This window comes from Rattus norvegicus, chromosome 1, assembly GCF_021556685.1.
Source record: "Rattus norvegicus strain SHRSP/BbbUtx chromosome 1, alternate assembly SHRSP_T2T, whole genome shotgun sequence".
NCBI lineage: Eukaryota > Metazoa > Chordata > Mammalia > Rodentia > Muridae > Rattus > Rattus norvegicus.
Window position 1 is genome coordinate 252891003 of NC_141534.1, and position 19676 is coordinate 252910678.

Below are 19676 nucleotides of genomic sequence, written 5' to 3' on the forward strand. Positions count from 1 at the left end.
CCTCCCAGCGCCCAATATGGCCAGATAATGCTAATCTACCTCCACTGCCATTTAAAGGGACCCGTGATCCGTTTTGAGCCTGGGAACAAAGCCAAATTGGTACTTTAAAAACATACTTCTCAAATCCAACTGCAGGATTTGCACTTGGAGAGACAGAGCCATGCACAGGGTCCTCCTGCCTTCCAGTCTGGTGTGTTAGGTTCTCTAGTTTAATGGGTAGGCATAACTACGAAGACAAAACACAAAAAACAAACAGAAAACAAAACAAAACAAAGGGCAAGCCTGAAAGATCACACCATCTCTTCCCCTGCATAGAATGGAAAGCAAGCAATCGGCAGACGAAGTCCTGGCTGCAGTGTCGAGGAGCCTGAAGAGCTACCCCTTTGACTTCCAGGGCGCCAAGATCATCACTGGGCAGGAGGAAGGGGCCTATGGGTGGATTACTATTAACTATCTGCTGGGCAGATTCACTCAGGTAAGCGCCTCGTACCACGGAGGACGGTCGGTGCCATTACTGTCTTGGGTCCTTAGCAAGGGGAATGGTGGATAAATGAACGAATTCCATACTCCTACATTCGTAGCCATTACTAGAAGTACATTTACCGAGGTGTGATCATCTCAGGCAGACACAGAGGAAAATAAAATCTACTTTAAAGAATCTATCTTTAAAAGTTATGTGTATGTGTGAGCATCTGTGTGTGTGCCTGCACATGAGTGTCTCCAGAGGCCAGGAGAGGCTGTCGGATCTCCTGGAACTGGAGTCGCACGCAGTTGTGAGCCTCCCAGTGTTAGGAATCAAACCCCAGTCCTCTGCACGGGCAGCCTGGGCTCTTAACCACCCACCGAGTTCTCTCCAGCTCCCTAATATATTTCATTTGATAGCATCTTAATCCAATTAAAAAAAATAAGACTAACTGGGCAGAGACTCGTGAGAGACTGGGGCAGGAGAATTGCGATTTGGAGCCCAGCCTGAACAACACAGTAAGACTAGGTTTAAAGCAAAGTAAAATGAAACGGCATTTGCGAAGTGAGGCATGTTTAGCGGTCTGCCCGTGGTGTGACGTTCCCCAGGTGGCACATCACCACCCACACTAGCAGAGCCCCCGTAACGATGCTTAAAGATAGAATATTCTCTGGCCCAGGTCACTGAGCTGGTGACTGAGTGGGGGGTTGTTCTCGTTTGTGAAACCATCGTTTTCCTGGCCCCACTCTGCTGTTCTCTGAGCTATGGCCTCAGAGTCCTCTTGCTGGCCATTGATCTGGAACTGATTTGGGAACCACAGTAGGCTTTGCCTGACCCTCTGCCCCTGGTTCTGCATCTCGGGAAGCAGGACGTCCAGAGACTTCTAGCACTCCTCTTTCTTTCAGGAACAGAGTTGGCTAAACTTCATCTCAGACAGCCAGAAACAGGCAACCTTTGGCGCTTTGGATCTTGGCGGAGCTTCTACACAGATCACCTTCGTGCCCCTAAACAGCACTCTAGAGGCCCCAGAAACCTCCCTGCAGTTCCGTCTCTACGGCACGGACTACACCGTGTACACACACAGCTTCCTGTGCTATGGGAAGGATCAGGCACTCTGGCAGAAACTGGCCCAGGACATTCAGGCAAGTGCAACTGAATTCGGTTGTGCTCTCCCCACATCTGGTCCTCGGCCCCCACATCCTGTTATTTCCCCTTCGTCATTCAGTAACTGCTCCAAAGCTGGCCACTGCACTCCGCAGGCCTTCTCAGGCAGGACACCAAGCTACATCTGGTGGACCCCTGCGAGTCGGTCCACCCAGACAGCCCTCCCATGTTTGTTTACTGTGCTATCTCCAAGGATACCACTCAGACCTCTCCTTGGGAATTAATTTCTTGTCCCAGTGGTGATGATAATTCAGATTCCACACTAGACCATTGCTGAGGGGAGGAGTGGTCATTTATAAGTTTGTCTGCACCATTCTTTTGTAATCAGAGAGGGAAAAGAAAAACACTGTGGGGAAAATACAGAATCTGTCAATCAATACTTTATTGTCCCCAGATGCCTTCTGCATTTTGGATGCAAGAATAAATGCTTGATGTAATGAGATTACCAGACACTCCCTGGCAAATAAACACAGAGGGAAGTTGTCACATCCAGCTGTCCCATCTCTAGGGAAGGACAATCAGTTCTCTCTCCTCCATGAACTCTGTTGTTCTTAAAACCATCAAGGCTGTCACCTAGGAGCAAGTGTAGCTGAGCGGTGCCTTGGACTCCAAAGTCCACAGGGCTCTGATGCAAAGCCTCCCTTTATCCTCAGGATTTAAGATCTTTTATTTATTTATTTTTTCGTTACTGGAATAAAAGACCTAAGGCATCATCCCACTCCTGAAGCTCCCAGTCTGGTTGGGGAGGAAGAAAGGGGATAACATGCAGACACAGGTACACCTAGGCTAGAGTCTTCTGGGGATTCTTGCTTGTAAACCTACTGTGTGCTCAGCACTGAGAGGCCAGAGACATTCCCAGCTCAGGGCATTTCTGGGTTCAGGTTTTACAAGGGCGGTGAGGGCAGGCCAGGGATATGGGGGCACCCTTTGAGTATGATCAGTTAGCATTCAAGTGCTTCTTCTATCCAGGTTTCAAGTGGTGGGATTCTCAAGGACCCGTGCTTTTACCCAGGATATAAGAAGGTTGTGAATGTAAGCGAACTCTATGGCACTCCCTGCACCAAGAGATTTGAGAAGAAGCTACCGTTTAATCAGTTTCAAGTCCAGGGCACTGGAGACTACGAACAGTGCCACCAGAGCATCCTCAAGCTCTTCAACAACAGCCACTGCCCTTACTCCCAGTGTGCCTTCAACGGTGTCTTCTTACCACCTCTCCAGGGGAGTTTTGGGGTAAGTTTGTGCAATGGCAACATATATTGGTGAGAGCATTTGGTGTTACAAGTTGTACAAGACATGCCTATAATGTATTTAAATAGTGTAAACCTACTCACAGCCATGTCTGGATATAACTAGGCCTGTGTTATTTGTCCCAACAACGTCAATGCTTGGGATCACCTTCTCCTTTATCTTCTTGAGTTTCTTCATGATGCAAAAAGTATGGCTGCTGCTCCAAGCATCACGTCCCCCACCCCCAAGCCAAGTCAAGGTAGGAAAGAGGTTTTTCTTCATGCAACTCTCTCACGCACCAGAGACAACACATACCTTTTCCACGTCTGTCAGCCAGACCATGGTGAAATGCATATCCCGAAGCTGTCTGATAAAAATACCATGTTTGGCTTAGGTTAATTATTGTTTGATCTATCTACCTGGATAAAATGAGGGTTCCATAAACAAGGAAGAAGGCTAGCTGCAGGATATGCCCCCATCAGAGTCTGCTAAAAGCAACACCCTACATGTCAGAAGTAGCACCAGGCATGGGATGAGCCCACCGAGGGATTTCTTCTCTAAGAAGCGTCTGGGAAGCAGATGATTGGGAAACCACGAGGGGAGAACTTAAACAAGCATCCGTTTCATTACGGTTTGGAGGGCTGCATGATTATTGGATCCTGACTCCTAATTCCTTTTTTCCTAATCTGTTCAACATAAGATAAGGTGTTGGTGCTAAGGAGGAAAGGTGCCCCGTGCTCTATTAATTATCCAGACTGCCTGTTTGTTTCCTGAGACCAGATACTACTGTAACCACAGTTAAGAAGTATATTGCAAGAGTTGCCTAACTTCCAGCAAATGCCAATTACAAAGCCACAGTTACAGATGCATACATTGGTCACCCATAATACCAATCAAAGAATCGGGGCCTTTGTCTACCTTTCTCTCTCTTCAGGAAAAAGATCAGATGAGAGGAGATTTAGTTCTGCCCCTGGAGCCCAGAATGAGAGGTGTTTGTTTGTTTGTATATATGGCCTGTATGCCCAACCTAATGTCACATAAAAAGCCTGAGGGGTCTGTTGTCATCAGACCTGACTGAACTCCTGTGCTGTGAACTACAGGTGCTCTCAGTGCTCTTGGCCTCTGAGAAACAGTGGGGAGGGCCGTGGATCCAGGCTCTCAGGCTCCTGGGAGGGGGTAGCAGCAGCAGTGGCTATAGTGTAGCTGGTCAGCTGTTGGCATCAATCCAAACCAGAACATGGCTTCCGTGCCCTATGACTAGCCTGGTACTAGTGTCCTGCTATGGGACTTTGTGGCACCAGGGTCCTTCCCTGACAAGTGAAACTTTTTGAAGACGAAGGAAGCGGGCACAAGAGGGAGGCACATGGATAAGGTTGCTGCAGACAGTTAAGGGCTTTTTCACTATAGTTGGAACCAGGAAGGATAAACCTAAGCGGACTCCTGTCGTTCCCGATGCCGGTTAATCTGAGGCTGTGAGGCCCAGAGCTGTGCGAAAGCAAGCTTTGCTATAACTGTGGTCAGCCCTGATGCTCTATGGCCACTCTGTAAATGCAGTAGTCAAATCAGCCTGTGTCCTCCAGTCTGGCTATGTTGTGCCCTCGGCATCTAGATTGAATCCAGCGTCAGAGCAAATTAGAAACACCAACAGGAAGGAGAGAACATCTGTTGAGAATTATTTATGAGGTAATTTAGAAATCATTTCTAAGAACGCATTGTACCACTTACATAAACAAGAGCAAAGATAGCGAAGTATAATTAAAACTCATTCAAAATGCTTGACTATGTGTACGCCCTGCTGGCCAACAGAAAACACTATTAAAAACCCACATACAACTATTTCACATTTACTGAAGATTTATTAATATTTTAATGAAGATTTTATATTCTGAGTCAGAAATTCATTAAGTTGTCCAGGCTGACCTTGAACTTGCATCCTCTTGCCTCCAACTCCCACGTATGTAGTTGGGATGATAGACATGTGCCACCAGCTGTTCCTTTCTCCCCCTCCTCTTCCTCCCTCCCCACGCTGTCTTCTTCTCCTTTGAAAGAAATCAGGTTTGGAAACATTTATTACAAGTTAAATGTGAAGTTCTCAAAGAATCTCAACAGACCAGACAGGAAACAACCTAAAATCTTTAAAGGTACAATGAGAAAATCTAGGCTCTTAGCCACGAGAGGCATCCTGAGGAAATGCCCAAAGTTCCGTGCTGCCTAGCTAATGCCAACCTCATTACCTGGCCAACGGGTGAAATCCAACACCTGAGCTCTCAACTTCAGTCTCCCTTTGCCTTTTTTTGCTGAGACTTCACGCTCACGGCTGTGGTCGGACTGCTGGCTGGTATAGACTGGCCGTTACCCGTGCCCAGCTGCAGGATGCACAGATTCTCAGCTGTTGGATCAGCTGCTTTTGCCTCTTTGTCCTTTTGTGGTTCTGAGTTTTCTGTGGTAGTAGTTGAGGTGAGGTGACACTAACCTGGAGGGGGCACGCTGGCCTCAGGAGGGGCCATGCTGGCCTCAGGAGGGGCCATGCTGGCCTCAGGAGGGGCATGCTGGCCTCAGGAGGGGACATGCTGGCCTCAGGAGGGGCATGCTGGCCTCAGGAGGGGACATGCTGGCCTCAGGGCTCATTTGGATTTTTCTTCTCATTTTTATGGCTACCCATTCTTCTTACTTCTGGCGGGAAGGCTCCTGCAGAGTCATGGTCTGTAACCACCTACCCCATACAGAGTCTGCTGCACTGGGCTCCTCTGCTGTCCCACACCCAGACAGACTGTCAACACTCCACACAGGAGGGCTGGACTCCTGTAAGCAGAAACGCATGTGCTGCGGGGTTAGCTAGCACTGTGGGGCCTGGTCTCCTACAGAGCACTTTCTGATGAGTGTTTCCCTTGCTCCTTCCCTGCAGTTCTGGGATCAGTGTGCAGGAGACCTCTTACGTCGTTGCTAACGGCTGCATATTCACTCTGTCCAGCAAAACCTGTCACAGACGTTGCCTGTGTGCCCTCTTCTCCTCTGGAAGCATAAAACCCCACTGTCTGTCCGTCTGTCTGTCTGTCTGTCCATCTGTCTGAACGCTGACAAGTTGCTCCATGGTGTTGTCATCTTTGGTGGCACCTGGTGTCACCAAAGCACACCCTCCTTGTTGTCACTCACCCCTGCTTATGAAGTCACATCCATTTCTTACTTAGCACCATTTACTGTCACCAAGTCTTCCATAATGACCATTTCTGGTCACCCGCTGCTACAGTCACAGTGTGGGCCAGAGCACTTTGTGTGCTGATTTGGAGGGCAATGGTGGCTATTGGGTCTTTGCCTCATAGCTCATGGTGGCAGTAATGACAAGACAGTCAGGGGCCTCTGAAGTGTATTCTCTGCCATTGTTACTGCCTAGACTTTAGGTTCCCTCAAAAACTTAGCTGCTAGTAATCTATTGATTAGAAGCCTTGCCAGTGACCGGGACAGTTAAATAGAACATATTTTATGTGTTGTGCATTTTGCATGAAGTGGAAATATGCAGGCACCGTAAGAGATATCTGTTTTTACTATAGTATAACTGTGCTAGAAAGACAACTGTTCATGGGCAGAACAGAAGTACAATGTGGCATGTCAACCAGAGGTTTGCAACACCTCAGCCTTACCATAAAGCAACACAAAGGGGGTCATACCTATATTACCATTGTACAATGTGGTCTACCATGATTCATTTATCTCGCTTTGATACTGCAACATTTAAGTTGTCCCTTGACTGTTAGTGGCACACTTTTAACACATCCGTGTTGTGGCATGGTGTTAATTATGTAATAGTGTTAACTGTACACTATCACACACCAGTGTTGGTGTGCATACATTTTGATCTTTTCTCTTAGGTTTACCTTTTGGTTTCGTGATAGCAAGTGATGAAATGTCTTCAAAATTCAAAATGTCCCACAGCCTGAAACACTCTGAGATCTGAGATTTGATTTCAGAGCGCTGTCATGTTGAACACTCTCCGAAGGTCGTGGGTGGTCTTTGAGAGGATGTTCAGACCCTGGACCTCTTCCCTTTCTTCATTCCTATGATAGCACCCACAACACCCCACCCAGGCTATGCCAGACGCCATCATCCCAGCAGAATCAAATGCTATTTGTTTTTTGTGACTGGCTTCTTTCATTTAACATAATGTCTTCTACAATCCAGTCTTGTTTAATCCCTCAGGGGACCACACAATTCTGGAGAATTTGAGGAAAGCTAATGATCGTCCAATCAGAAAAATGGACATCAAGATGTAAACTGAAAAGTCTGTGTAAAATTTATTCGACAATCCCTTGTGGTAGATCTGTGGTGTGACCCCCAGTTTACAAACCTTTATTCCACATTAAAATGTACATGGAAAATAGAGACTAAAGTCTGAACAGGAGCCTGGCAGTGTCTGGGAGTGAACACCCCACAGGAACCAGGGGCTGAGTCCACATAAACGTTTGGACACAAATGCTGAGAAAAGTGGCCCCAGTGACACCACCCCTGCCTCTACAAAGCTTCCTGTCAGGGCAGAGCCAAACTAAACCCCAGAGTTTGCTAAGCAGACAAACAAGTTGGAACAGACAAACAGAACAACACAGAAGGGGGGATAGGGACCAGTCAGGGGGTCAGTTTGGGGGCAGGATCCTGATTCCAAGTGTGAGCCTGTTTCTGTTTCCGAAAATGTGCTTACCTTGGCTTTGTCTAAACAGTGCCACCATCCCCTCAGTGTATTTTGGTCACACATCTTTATTCCTTTGTAGATAAATTTGGTGTTAACATTCTTCGTTGTTTTCTTAGAAAGGGGATGAAAGCAGAATGCCCTCTATATGACCAGACAACTGTTTAGACTGGAAGTACTGAAAAAGTCAAGGCTAAACCAAACAAAACAAGACTGTGTCACACAAACGGACTGCGAGTCACACAAACGGACTGCGAGTCACACAAACGGACTGCGAGTCACACAAACGGACTGCGAGTCACACAAACGGACTGCGAGTCACACAAATGCACACAGTTACTTATTTTTGCTAAGCTAGATATGAGTTCTATATAAAAAATGTAAATTGTGTATCTTTCAGGAAACTTTCACTGGGTTTATTTTTAGCTGAACTTGGAGCGGACAGCTTATTTGCAGCACGGGGTTGCCAGCAGAGGGCTCCCTTATTGTTAGAGCCAGGGCTGAGCTCTGGAAGGCTTTGCGTCCTCGCCCCTGCGTGTTGGATGCAGCCTGAAACTCTGTTCTCTGCCCCCACAGGCATTTTCTGCTTTCTACTTTGTGATGGACTTTTTTAAGAAGATGGCGAACGACAGTGTCTCCTCTCAGGAGAAAATGACTGAGATAACAAAAAACTTTTGCTCAAAGCCTTGGGAGGAGGTAAGTGACCAGAAGCCACGTCTGTGAAATTGGTCTGGTATCCTCAGTGTCATGGAGGATGTGAATCTGCACGTGACCTCATGCTGGCGGGACAAGGGTCCAGCCAGTGTGATAGAGGAGGCCAGAGGGTGGGCCCAGGAATGCCTTTATCACTGCTCCTTGATGATGTATAATGGCTTAAGCCACATCCTGCATTTCTCACTTAACACAGCTTTGCAACAAACAGCTGGTCATGTGGGGTTACTGGCTTCTTTCTAACTCATCATTGCTTCTTCCTTTCTGTTGTCATGGATACAAAGTGGCTACCATGGCCAGTTAAGATTCAAAGAAAGAAGAAGCAGATACATCTATCCTTTATGCCAGATAAAAAAGATTATCCCCAAAGCCCACCACCCGTCTTTCCTTTATTTTTAAAAGGTGATTTTTCTATCGTTTTGTTTTATATTTGGTGGACATATTTTTAAATTATATGATATATTTCAATGTTATATTTGCACCATGCTCATTTATCAGAATGATGGTCATAAATTTTACCTTAATCGTGTACCATTTATTTGTGGTGAGAGCATTCAACAACATTTTTAAATTTTGTTATTTTGTTATTGCTAATTATAGTAAACCGGCCATGCAAGAAAAGAATCGAGCTTAATCCTGTCTGGGGATGACCTTTCACCCCCTGACCAATCTCCTACTGTTCCTTGTACCATTGTTTTTCCTGTTCTCAGATAACCACTGCTTCTTGTCTCAATGCCATGAAATCTTTTTGAGTCTCTTGATTACATAATGATGAGTTTCTTTATGAATGATTAACTTTTTAGTATTCCATATGAGAAAGGTCTTTCAGTATTTGCCTTTTTGTGTCTGGTTTCTTTGACTTAACAAAATAATCTCTAGGTTCACCTGTATTGTACAAAAGGGAGATTCCATGCTTTGTGTGGTGTGTGTGTGTGTGTGTGTGTGTGTGTGTGTGTGTGTGTGTGTGTGTGTGCACGTGTGTTGTGTGTAGGGCTAACAGCATTTTATTTTGTATATAGCCTCATTTTCTCTGAACATAGGTTAATTGCCTCTCTGCACTGTTTCAGACAGTGCTGTCACACACTAGTGACTTGCTGGGCCATGCAGTACTATTTGATAGATTTTGAGGAACCTTTGTACTGTCTTCTCATCATGACAACACTGATTTCTGCTCTGCCCACGGCCTGTCAGGGGTCCTTTGACAGCATAAATTGTGCTGATCCATGTGGTGGGAAGCCTTCCTATCCAGTGTCCTCAGAGTGAACATTTTTATTGCTGTTTCACTCAGCTTTCTGATCAGGTTTATTCCTAGGCTGGTTTTTTGTTTGTCTGTTTGTCTGTTTGTTTTGTTTTGTTTATTTGAGGCCACTGGGAGTGGGGATTATTTTCTTGCTTTTTTTTTTTGTCTGTAAGGTCATTTTTTGAAAGAATTAGTTATTTATGTATGTGAGTACACTGTAGCTGTCTTCAGACACACCAAAAGAGGGCATCAGATCCCATTACAGATGGTTGTGAGCCACCATGTGGTGGCTAGGAATTGAACACAGGACCTCTGGAAGAGCAGTCAGTGCTCTTAACTGCCGAGCCATTTCTCCAGCCCCTGTAAGATAATTTTTAATATATAGCAAAGCCACTGACTTTTTTGCGTGTTTATTTTCGTATCCTACTACTTTGACTAAATTGTAACATGGATGTGTTTTCTGGTAGCATTGCTCTGGTGAGTATCAGGTCAAAAGAATGGGGCATGATGGACGTGTCTGCAGTAGGAATGGTTTGACTTCTTTCTCTTCGTTCTGTCTCTCATTGTCACTTTACTGAGAACCTCGTGCTGCACTGATGCCCAGTGGAGAGAGTGGACAGAGGAAATGCCTTTAGTTTTCCCCGTATATACCATGTTGGCTATTGCTTTGTGGTGGGCAGCCTTCCTGTGCTCTTTCTATTCCTTCAGGGCTCTTATCAGAAGGGAAGGTCTGCTGGGTTTCATAAAAGAGTTTTTCCGTAACTATTTAGATGACTATATGGTGTTTTATATGCTATGTCGTGTTCATTGATTTCCATTAGGTGAACCATTTTCACATCTTTTGGTACCTGAAACCAAACATGATCATGGTGCATGACTTTTATAATGTATTACTGCTTTGATTTGCAAGGAAAGTGTGATGAATTTGTACTAAACCTTTAATGAAGAACCAGCAGCAGGTACTCCATACAGCAAGCAGGAAGTGATCCCCCCAGACTGCCGCTGCAAGTTAAACATTACCCTAATACCAAAACCAGACAGAGAAGACAGGAGGGAAGGAGAGGGAGGGCAACTTTCTTGATGAACATAGATGGTATATGAGAGAGGGAGGGGGCAGAAACAGACACAGAAGCAGAGTCATCAAGTGAGAATGCAGATTCCGAGTTGGTAACCTGGGTTGATTGGGGCCTTCCAAAGGGATGCTGGTGCTATTCTCTGAGCTAACCTGAGTGACAAGATTTCGTTGGACATTATTTTCTTAAGATGCCCTTAGAAGCTCTGACTAACGACTCTGTGAATGTCATGTGAGAGACTGCTTGAACACAGACCCATGGACTTCCCTCAGATGATGCTCTCACAGCTTTTAATACGCCAACATGATTGTTGAGTAAGGCATGGGGTGAGGTGCTGAAGCTGTTTCTGAAACTCCTAGACCACAGGAACTTCCTTTCCCCTAGCACACTCACTCCTCTCACAGAGAGCCTTGAGGAATAAAAGCTTCCTTAGGAGACCTGAACTTAAAACCCTGAGGCCTCTGAAGGAGTAACGCACCATCCCCACAGCCTGTGGTAGAACCTGAGCCTCAGACCCATGGGAGCTGGGGACTTTCTTGTCTCTTCACTGGGTCTCGTAGTTAGAAGGAGCCAGAGCGAGTTGCCCACTGTAGAGGTTTGATATTTCTTTCATTTTTCGTTTAGGTAAAGGCATCTTATCCTACAGTAAAGGAGAAGTACCTGAGTGAATACTGTTTCTCGGGGACCTACATCCTGTCTCTCCTTCTGCAAGGCTATAACTTCACGGGAACCTCCTGGGACCAGATTCATTTTATGGGCAAGGTAACTTGGGAATCTGTTGGGGGTGTGGAAGTTGGAGACAAAGTAGTTTTGAACTTAGAAAATGTGGGAGCCCACCCAATTAGTTTTGATTAGTCTTGATGCCTGCTCCACCAGTCCACCAGCTGGCATTTGTGTCAAGCCCTTCTGGGAACAGCAGGCAGCCATAGGCTGTCTCTAATGACGGGGATTCGCTGTTCTGCACATAGAACTTTAACTGGTTCTCAAAGAGTCAGTTCATTCATGTAATAGTGCTTCATTAGCCACTGTCCTGACTTCAGAATCCTTCCAAAGGCCTCCTTTGTGATCCAGGAAATGAAGAACTTGGTTTCTTATCAGTCTTGCTGCTGGGGTTGTTGCTTGGCAACCTGGCCTAGAGACCTAGGCTATAACCTCCCGGCCGTGCTCTGCCACAGTGCCACCTGCAGGCATCCAGGAGTAAAGAAGCAAACAGCTTTATGACCCCTGCTTGCTGGGAAGCAAAAGGGTGTTCTTTGTGTTGCTAGCTTGGAGCCTGCTAAAGCCTAAAATAGGTTTACCAGCTCTTAAAACACAGCGAACTCAGACAAATCAAAGCATAGAATCAGGACTGTAGCAGCTTCGTGCATTCTCTCATGGTAAGACTGACTTCCTTGCACACGTTGCTCATTTAAAAGAACCTTTTCCTTATTTTTAACATCCCAGACCCCTTCCACTCCGGCAGTCTATTCCTTGTGTTAGAAGAATCTCTCTTAGATTTAGCTGACATGCAGGGTAGTGTTGACTTATATTCTTTTTTTAAAAAATTTTTTTTTATTAACTTGAGTATTTCTTATATACATTTCAAGTGTTATTCCCTTTCCCGGTTTCCGGGCAAACATCCCCCTGCCCCCTCCCCTTCCTTATGGGTGTTCCCCTCCCAACCCTCCCCCCATTGCCGCCCTCCCCCCATAGTCTAGTTCATAGCCCTGGGGGTTCAGTCTTAGCAGGACCCAGGGCTTCCCCTTCCACTAGTGCTCTTACTAGGATATTCATTGCTACCTATGGGGTCAGAGTCCAGGGTCAGTCCATGTATAGTCTTTAGGTAGTGGCTTAGTCCCTGGAAGCTCTGGTTGCTTGGCATTGTTGTACTTTTGGGGTCTCGAGCCCCTTCAAGCTCTTCCAGTTCTTTCTCTGATTCCTTCAATAGGGGACCTATTCTCAGTTCAGTGGTTTGCTGCTGGCATTCGCCTCTGTATTTGCTGTATTCTGGCTGTGTCTTTCAGGAGCAATCTACATCTGGCTCCTGTCGGTCTGCACTTCTTTGCTTCATCCATCTTGTCTAATTGGGTGGCTCTATATGTATGGGCCACATGTGGGGCAGGCTCTGAATGGGTGTTCCTTCAGTCTCTGTTTTAATCTTTGCCTCTCCCTTCCCTGCCAAGGGTATTCTTTTTCCTCATTTAAAGAAGGAGTGAAGCATTCACCTTTTGATCATCCGTCTTGAGTTTCGTTTGTTCTAGGGATCTAGGGTAATTCAAGCATTTGGGCTAATAGCCACTTATCAATGAGTGCATACCATGTATGTCTTTCTGTGATTGGGTTAGCTCACTCAGGATGATATTTTCCAGTTCCAACCATTTGCCTACGAATTTCATAAACTCGTTGTTTTTGATAGCTGAGTAATATTCCATTGTGTAGATGTACCACATTTTCTGTATCCATTCCTCTGTTGAAGGGCATCTGGGTTCTTTCCAGTTTCTGGCTATTATAAATAAGGCTGCAATGAACATAGTGGAGCACGTGTCTCTTTTATATGTTGAGGCATCTTTTGGGTATATGCCCAAGAGAGGTATAGCTGGATCCTCAGGCAGTTCAATGTCCAATTTTCTGAGGAACCTCCAGACTGATTTCCAGAATGGTTTTACCAGTCTGCAATCCCACCAACAATGGAGGAGTGTTCCTCTTCCTCCACATCCTCGCCAGCATCTGCTGTCACCTGAGTTTTTGATCTTAGCCATTCTCACTGGTGTGAGGTGAAATCTCAGGGTTGTTTTGATTTGTATTTCCCTTATGACTAAAGATGTTGAACATTTCTTTAGGTGTTTCTCAGCCATTCGGCATTCCTCAGCTGTGAATTCTTTGTTTAGCTCTGAACCCCATTTTTTTAATAGGGTTATTTGTTTCCCTGCGGTCTAACTTCTTGAGTTCTTTGTATATTTTGGATATAAGGCCTCTATCTGTTGTAGGATTGGTAAAGATCTTTTCCCAATCTGTTGGTTGCCATTTTGTCCTAACCACAGTGTCCTTTGCCTTACAGAAGCTTTGCAGTTTTATGAGATCCCATTTGTCGATTCTTGATCTTAGAGCATAAGCCATTGGTGTTTTGTTCAGGAAATTTTTTCCAGTGCCCATGTGTTCCAGATGCTTCCCTAGTTTTCCTTCTATTAGTTTGAGTGTGTCTGGTTTGATGTGGAGGTCCTGGATCCACTTGGACTTAAGCTTTGTACAGGGTGATAAGGATGGATCGATCTGCATTCTTCTACATGTTGCCCTCCAGTTGAACCAGCACCATTTGCTGAAAATGCTATCTTTTTTCCATTGGATGGTTTTGGCTCCTTTGTCAAAAATCAAGTGACCATAGGTGTATGGGTTCATTTCTGGGTCTTCAATTCTATTTCATTGGTCTATCTGTCTGTCTCTGTACCAATACCATGCAGTTTTTATCACTATTGCTCTGTAATACTGCTTGAGTTCAGGGATAGTGATTCCCCCTGAAGTCCTTTTATTGTTGAGGAGAGCTTTAGCTATCCTGGGTTTTTTGTTATTCCAGATGAATTTGCAAATTGTTCTGTCTAACTCTTTGAAGAATTGGATTGGTATTTTGATGGGGATTGCATTGAATCTGTAGATTGCTTTTGGTAAAATGGCCATTTTTACTATATTAATCCTGCCAATCCATGAGCATGGGAGATCTTTCCATCTTCTGAGGTCTTCTTCAATTTCTTTCCTCAGTGTCTTGAAGTTCTTATTGTACAGATCTTTTACTTGCTTGGTTAAAGTCACACCGAGGTACTTTATATTATTTGGGTCTATTATGAAGGGTGTCGTTTCTGACTTATATTCTTGGGATAAATGCTACTGCGTGATCTGTTGTCTCTAAGTCCAGGTAAGGACTCCCCTAAATCTGAACACTTAAAGGTTTCCACCTCATAGTGAGAGGAAAAGACAGAGTCCTTCTGCGTATTATCATCAGTATGGGTCAGGGTTTGGAAGAAAGGAGCATTGTAAGTTGGCACAGTGTGTGCTGAAAGCCGTAAAAACATACACATCATTTCGTCTCTTCATCACGTTCCTTAGATACCAAGTAACTGGTTAAAATGGCTAACGGGCAGTCTACACTGGCATGTGTTTTAAAAGATGGAAAAAATATTTCAGTAATGGTTCAAAAATATATATGGGGGTTAATGTATACCAAGTATTCCTAAGTGAATTATCCAGATACAATTTAACATTTACTTATTTGTTTTGTAAAAACAACAGCAGCACACTCACAGAGGACTGGAAGGAAGTGTCACAAAGGACACCAGAGGCCCTGAGTGGCACTGTGTGCAGAGTTTCTTTAGGCTTGTCTGTGTTTGCTAACTTCTCTACGTCATCATGAACAGATTTTGTAATAAAACCTTCCCAAAATTGTTACTCAAATACCACTCATATTTCTGTAAGTTCTGAGGGACTGGAAATTCTTTTCTAAAGGTGAGAGGGTCAGAGGTTGCTTTATAATTTAATAGGGATTCTTTCCCAGAGAGGTGCATAACCGTCCAACTTTATAAAGGTGATTTGCTAGAATTAGCTTTCCAAACTTTCCCTCATGAAGCCCTGGTTCTATGTGGCTTCTCTGGCCTGGGAAGGATGTAAAAGACTAGAGCCGATCATTGTTCCTTCATCTTTTTACCTACTTCCCGTTGCCTCTCACTGAACCCCTCAACTCATGAACTAGAAAGTGTCCTGACCTCCTGTGGTCTGTTTGAATCAAGTATTTCCAGCTGGGTGATCTGGATGGCCGGTCACCAACCTTTCTGACATTCTAGACTATAACAGCAAGGCTCTAACTGCTCTTTTTTTTTTTAAGATTTATTTATTTATTGTATATGAGTACACTGTAGCTGTCTTCAGACACACCAGAAAAGAGCATCAGATCCCATTACAGATGGTTGTGAGCCACTATGTGGTTGCTGGGAATTGAACTCATGACCTCTGGAAGAGCAGTCAGTGCTCTTAACCCCCGAGCCATCTCTCCAGCCCCCCAAACCTCTCTTTTAATCATTTACTTTGATTCCCCCCCACATTCCCAACGTAGCATATACAGTTATCTAGTGTGTGAGCTATACAAAGTGTTCTCTTCTTATTGGTTACTCAGTGTTATGTGAGTGGGGTTATATGAATGCTGCAAATTATCATTTTGGGTCATGAACAACAATATTTTCCCCTTCCGTTTACAGATCAAAGACAGCAACGCAGGGTGGACTTTGGGCTACATGCTGAACTTGACCAACATGATCCCAGCTGAACAGCCATTATCCCCGCCTCTCCCTCACTCCACCTACATCAGCCTCATGGTTCTCTTCTCCCTGGTCTTGGTCGCCATGGTCATCACAGGGCTGTTCATCTTTAGCAAGCCTTCGTATTTCTGGAAAGAGGCAGTATAGCAGGAGCAGTTGAAACTTGCTGGCTGGAGAGAGAAAACAGCCTGCCCAGGGAGTGGATTCCTCCCTGCAAGGGGGGCCTGAGTCACCCTTCCCTGCTCACCTGGGACAGTCTAGGCCAGCGTGAAGCTTCTGAAGCTTCCTGAGGCCTTTCCTTGGGGACACTCAACACCCTCTTCCTCGAGGACTTCCTGGTGAGCCTCTCTTGCCTTCTCCAGTTAACCCTCTTTCTTCTTTGTCCCCTGCGCTTGGGATCACAACTTTCATGATCTGTGCTTCATAAAAGAACAATGTCAACTTTGTCTCCAAGAACTAAGAGTTCTGAGTGTCACCCTGCCCAAGCTGAGCTGGCTGAAAGGCGAAACTCAGAAACCGTCTCAGCCATAGCTGTGGGACACCCCCTCCTCCCCAGGTCTCCTAATAAAGCCATGCAGTGCCTTCGGAGAGAGGAGACACATACCCATCCAAGCCTGCCCTCTGCATAGGAGGATTTTCTGAAGCAGATGAGTATGTGCTAACGTAAGAGTCTTCGCAGAGGCGCATACGTGCAGCTAATGTGGCTCTCCATCCACTGAAAATAAGAACGGAAGCAAGCAATTGCCCGTTCCTGCGTGATGCCAAAATGCTACCATGTAGAACACGAAGGCCAGAGATCTTTGAAGAGCAGATGCGCACATTGGCATTCAGGGGATAGATTGTGACGATAGTATACACAACTAGGAAGAAAGCCACGGCTACCACCCAGGACTGGGAAAATATATCCTCTAATGCATCTTTTAGAGTTTTGTGGGGTTTTTAATGTTAAAATACATATAATATAAATCTCGCCACATTTACATTCAGCCCAGCACCACTGAATAGAATTTAGTACATTTACAATGTTATACAGCAGTCACTATTTTGCCTTCAGTTATGTGTGTATGTGTGGGTCTGTGCACATGAGTACAGGGAACATGGTGGCCAGAAGGCGGCATCAGTCCTTCAGAGCTAGTGTTTTAAGCAACCAGATGTGAGCTGGCCAGTTGTGGGGGCTGGAAATCAACCTGGGGCCCTCTGCTCTTAACCGCTGAGTTAAGAGGTCAAGTTAACCTCTCAGCCTCTATTCCACTGTTACTTAACATTCTATAGCCAAGAAGTTGGCTGGGGACAAGACATACACTGGTTGTCTCAAACCACAAACCTGTCCACCGATGTCCAAATAGACTCTGCAACACAGAGATTGCTCACGGGGTTTGAAAGCCATGCCACATCTTATGGTCCCGAGACTTTGTTTAGTGAGGGGAGGCAGGCTTTTGCTCTGTGTTTGTATTTATACATCAGGTGTTGCTGCTTCTCCTCAGGAGTTAAGAAAGTGCACACCTTATTTCCCCATTTGATGGAGTGTTTTGTGGGTAGTGAATAAGTGACTGTGGATGTATGCTATGGGAATTTAAAGAGACCTTGTGAGTATTGACTCAAGAAGTAACTGTCTGGCAGAATCGAGCACTATTGTATTCTTGCCTCAACTCAAACTGTCTCTCTGTCTCTGATCTGGAGACTGACTACTTAGAGAGGAGAGTTTCCAGCAAGCTAAAGCTAAGTGTCCTGAATCTCGTGGGCAGTCGAGCCATTTTTCCGTTTTATGTCTCTTCTGCTATTCACAGCTGGACACGCTGTCGAAATCGCTGGGGCTGCCATTGACTGAGCATCTGTGGTCATGCTCTCCGTGCTTAGGCGCATGGTGTCTTCTCCTTCTGTTGTCACAGAAGTCTTCTGAAGAAGGTGGTCCTTACCGCCCCCAGTGCCCGTGGCAGAGCTGCATTCAAACTCACATCTGCCTCGAGTCTTCTTTTTCTTTTGTTTTTGATTTTTGTTATTGTTCTTTTCAAGACAGGGTTTCCCTGTGAAGCTCTGGCCGTCCTGGAACTCACTATATAGACCAGGCTGGCCTCAAACTCACAGAGATCCACCGGCCTCTGCCCTGTGCTGAGGATTAAAGGTGTCACCACCACATCTGGCCATTTTTTTTTCTTTTCTAAACACCCTTCCACCACCACTGCTGCCAATATGCTGGAATTCAAAATTACAAGTTTCTTCAGAGAACAAAAATATTTTTAATTACATATTTATCTTGTTGCCCAAGTTTTTAACCAACCAACCAAGCACAACATCCAACTCAATGGAGACAATTAGGTGCCACCTAATCTCAATTCCATTAGACTGAAGGTTAATCCCGGGGTCATCTTTGGGTCCTCTGGATGGGGCAGGCCAAATAAAATGAGTCACTACCAATATTTCAATGTTGGGTTGCCCACTGGTTATAGTTAATTATTACTTATCTCTAGACTTTCACTCAGGACTCAGAATCAGGTTCTGCTAGCCTTGTTCCTTCAAAAGTTGGTGATTTTTTTTCTACGAACCCGATCAGGCAACCAATCAGCAGAAGTGGCTTCATTTGCATATAAAAATGAAACTTTGTGTATGCACATGGATGTGTAAGAGAGAGAAATGTTTCAATTCATCTAAATAAACGAGTAAGAAATGTAACGTGATATAAACGGAAGTCTCAAAAGTACATTTCATTTTAGTGTTCTGTTAGCCAAGAGCCCTATGGGAAACAGGTGGTCTACTCCACAGTGGGAAACAAGCAGACCTTAAAAAGAGACTAAATTCAGAATACTCTCATTTCAATAACCGATCAAGCTTCCAAAATCTGTTGTGTGAAGACTAGCCACATTTCCAACACCGGCTACATGTTGGCATGTTGGCATTTTGGCAGGTTTGGAAAACTGGCATGTTCTGAGGTTTCCAAGGTAGGTAAGAGGTAAGCTCTCGGTGCCCTTTTCCTGGGGAACATTACACAAGTAGGCTAGGTAGACTGTAGCACCCCTACTGTTCTCTCATTACACACAGACATGAATGTTACCCCTAGAAAGGCTGCTGAGGTCCCAGCAGAGCATTTCACGAGGACCCTATCTACAGCTTTGCTACCTTTAAGTGACAACGGGGCCAAGACAGGTGAGGTGAGCTTCCTAAGATTCCGCCTGGTTTCCAAGATATGTCTTCATATTTGCGTTTTGCAAAATGTAAATTTGAATGTCAATAAAAATCAATGATCGTCTTTAAAACTTTTTTAAAACAAGTTTTATGTGTATCAGTATTTTGTCTGCAGATTATATTGATGTACCACATGCACATAATGCCCAAGGTCAGAAAAAGGCATCGGATTCCATAATGTGGTGTTGGAGGTGGTTTTTAGCCACTATGTTGGTGCCACAAATCCAATCAGGGTCGTCTAGAAGAACAGCCAGTGCTAATAACCACCAAGCCACCTCTCCATCCACAAACCTTTTTAAAAAGTAGAAACGGCTGTGCCTGGTGGCATATGCCTTTGATCCCAGCATTGGGGAAGCGGAATCGGGTAGATCTCTATGAGTTTGAGGCCAGTGTGATCTACGTAGTGAGTTCTAGGACAGCCAGAGCTATGTAGAGAAACCCTGCTTTAAAAAAAATAAAAATAAAAAGTAGAAATTATATAAGTACAGTACTCATGTATGAATATCTCAAGAATAAAAAGTTTAAATTTAAATTTTAAAAAGCAACCTTAGTCACATTATCCCTGATTGATGTCAAAGATGGCTTCCTGGTGCCTACAAGGAAGGTCAGGAGTCCCCAGCAGCATCGGAGGCTCAGTCCCTCGCTCTTAGCCCTCTCCAGG

The 19676-nt window shown here is 44.9% G+C and overlaps 1 protein-coding gene across 4 annotated transcripts in view; it reads left to right on the plus strand.

Moving 5' to 3' along the window:
• Positions 1-19100, plus strand: part of Entpd1 (ectonucleoside triphosphate diphosphohydrolase 1) — a 127509-nt gene extending 108409 nt beyond the window's left edge. For 3 of the 4 annotated variants that reach the window (XM_087587081.1, XM_087587090.1, XM_087587092.1), the window contains exons 5-10: positions 316-475; positions 1369-1605; positions 2597-2857; positions 8109-8228; positions 11181-11318; positions 15776-19100. In XM_087587081.1, the coding sequence (XP_087443207.1) occupies positions 316-475; positions 1369-1605; positions 2597-2857; positions 8109-8228; positions 11181-11318; positions 15776-15982 (1123 nt within the window). In that variant the 3' untranslated portion in view covers positions 15983-19100. 4 annotated transcript variants of the gene reach the window in all.
• Positions 19101-19676: the final 576 nt, after the last annotated feature.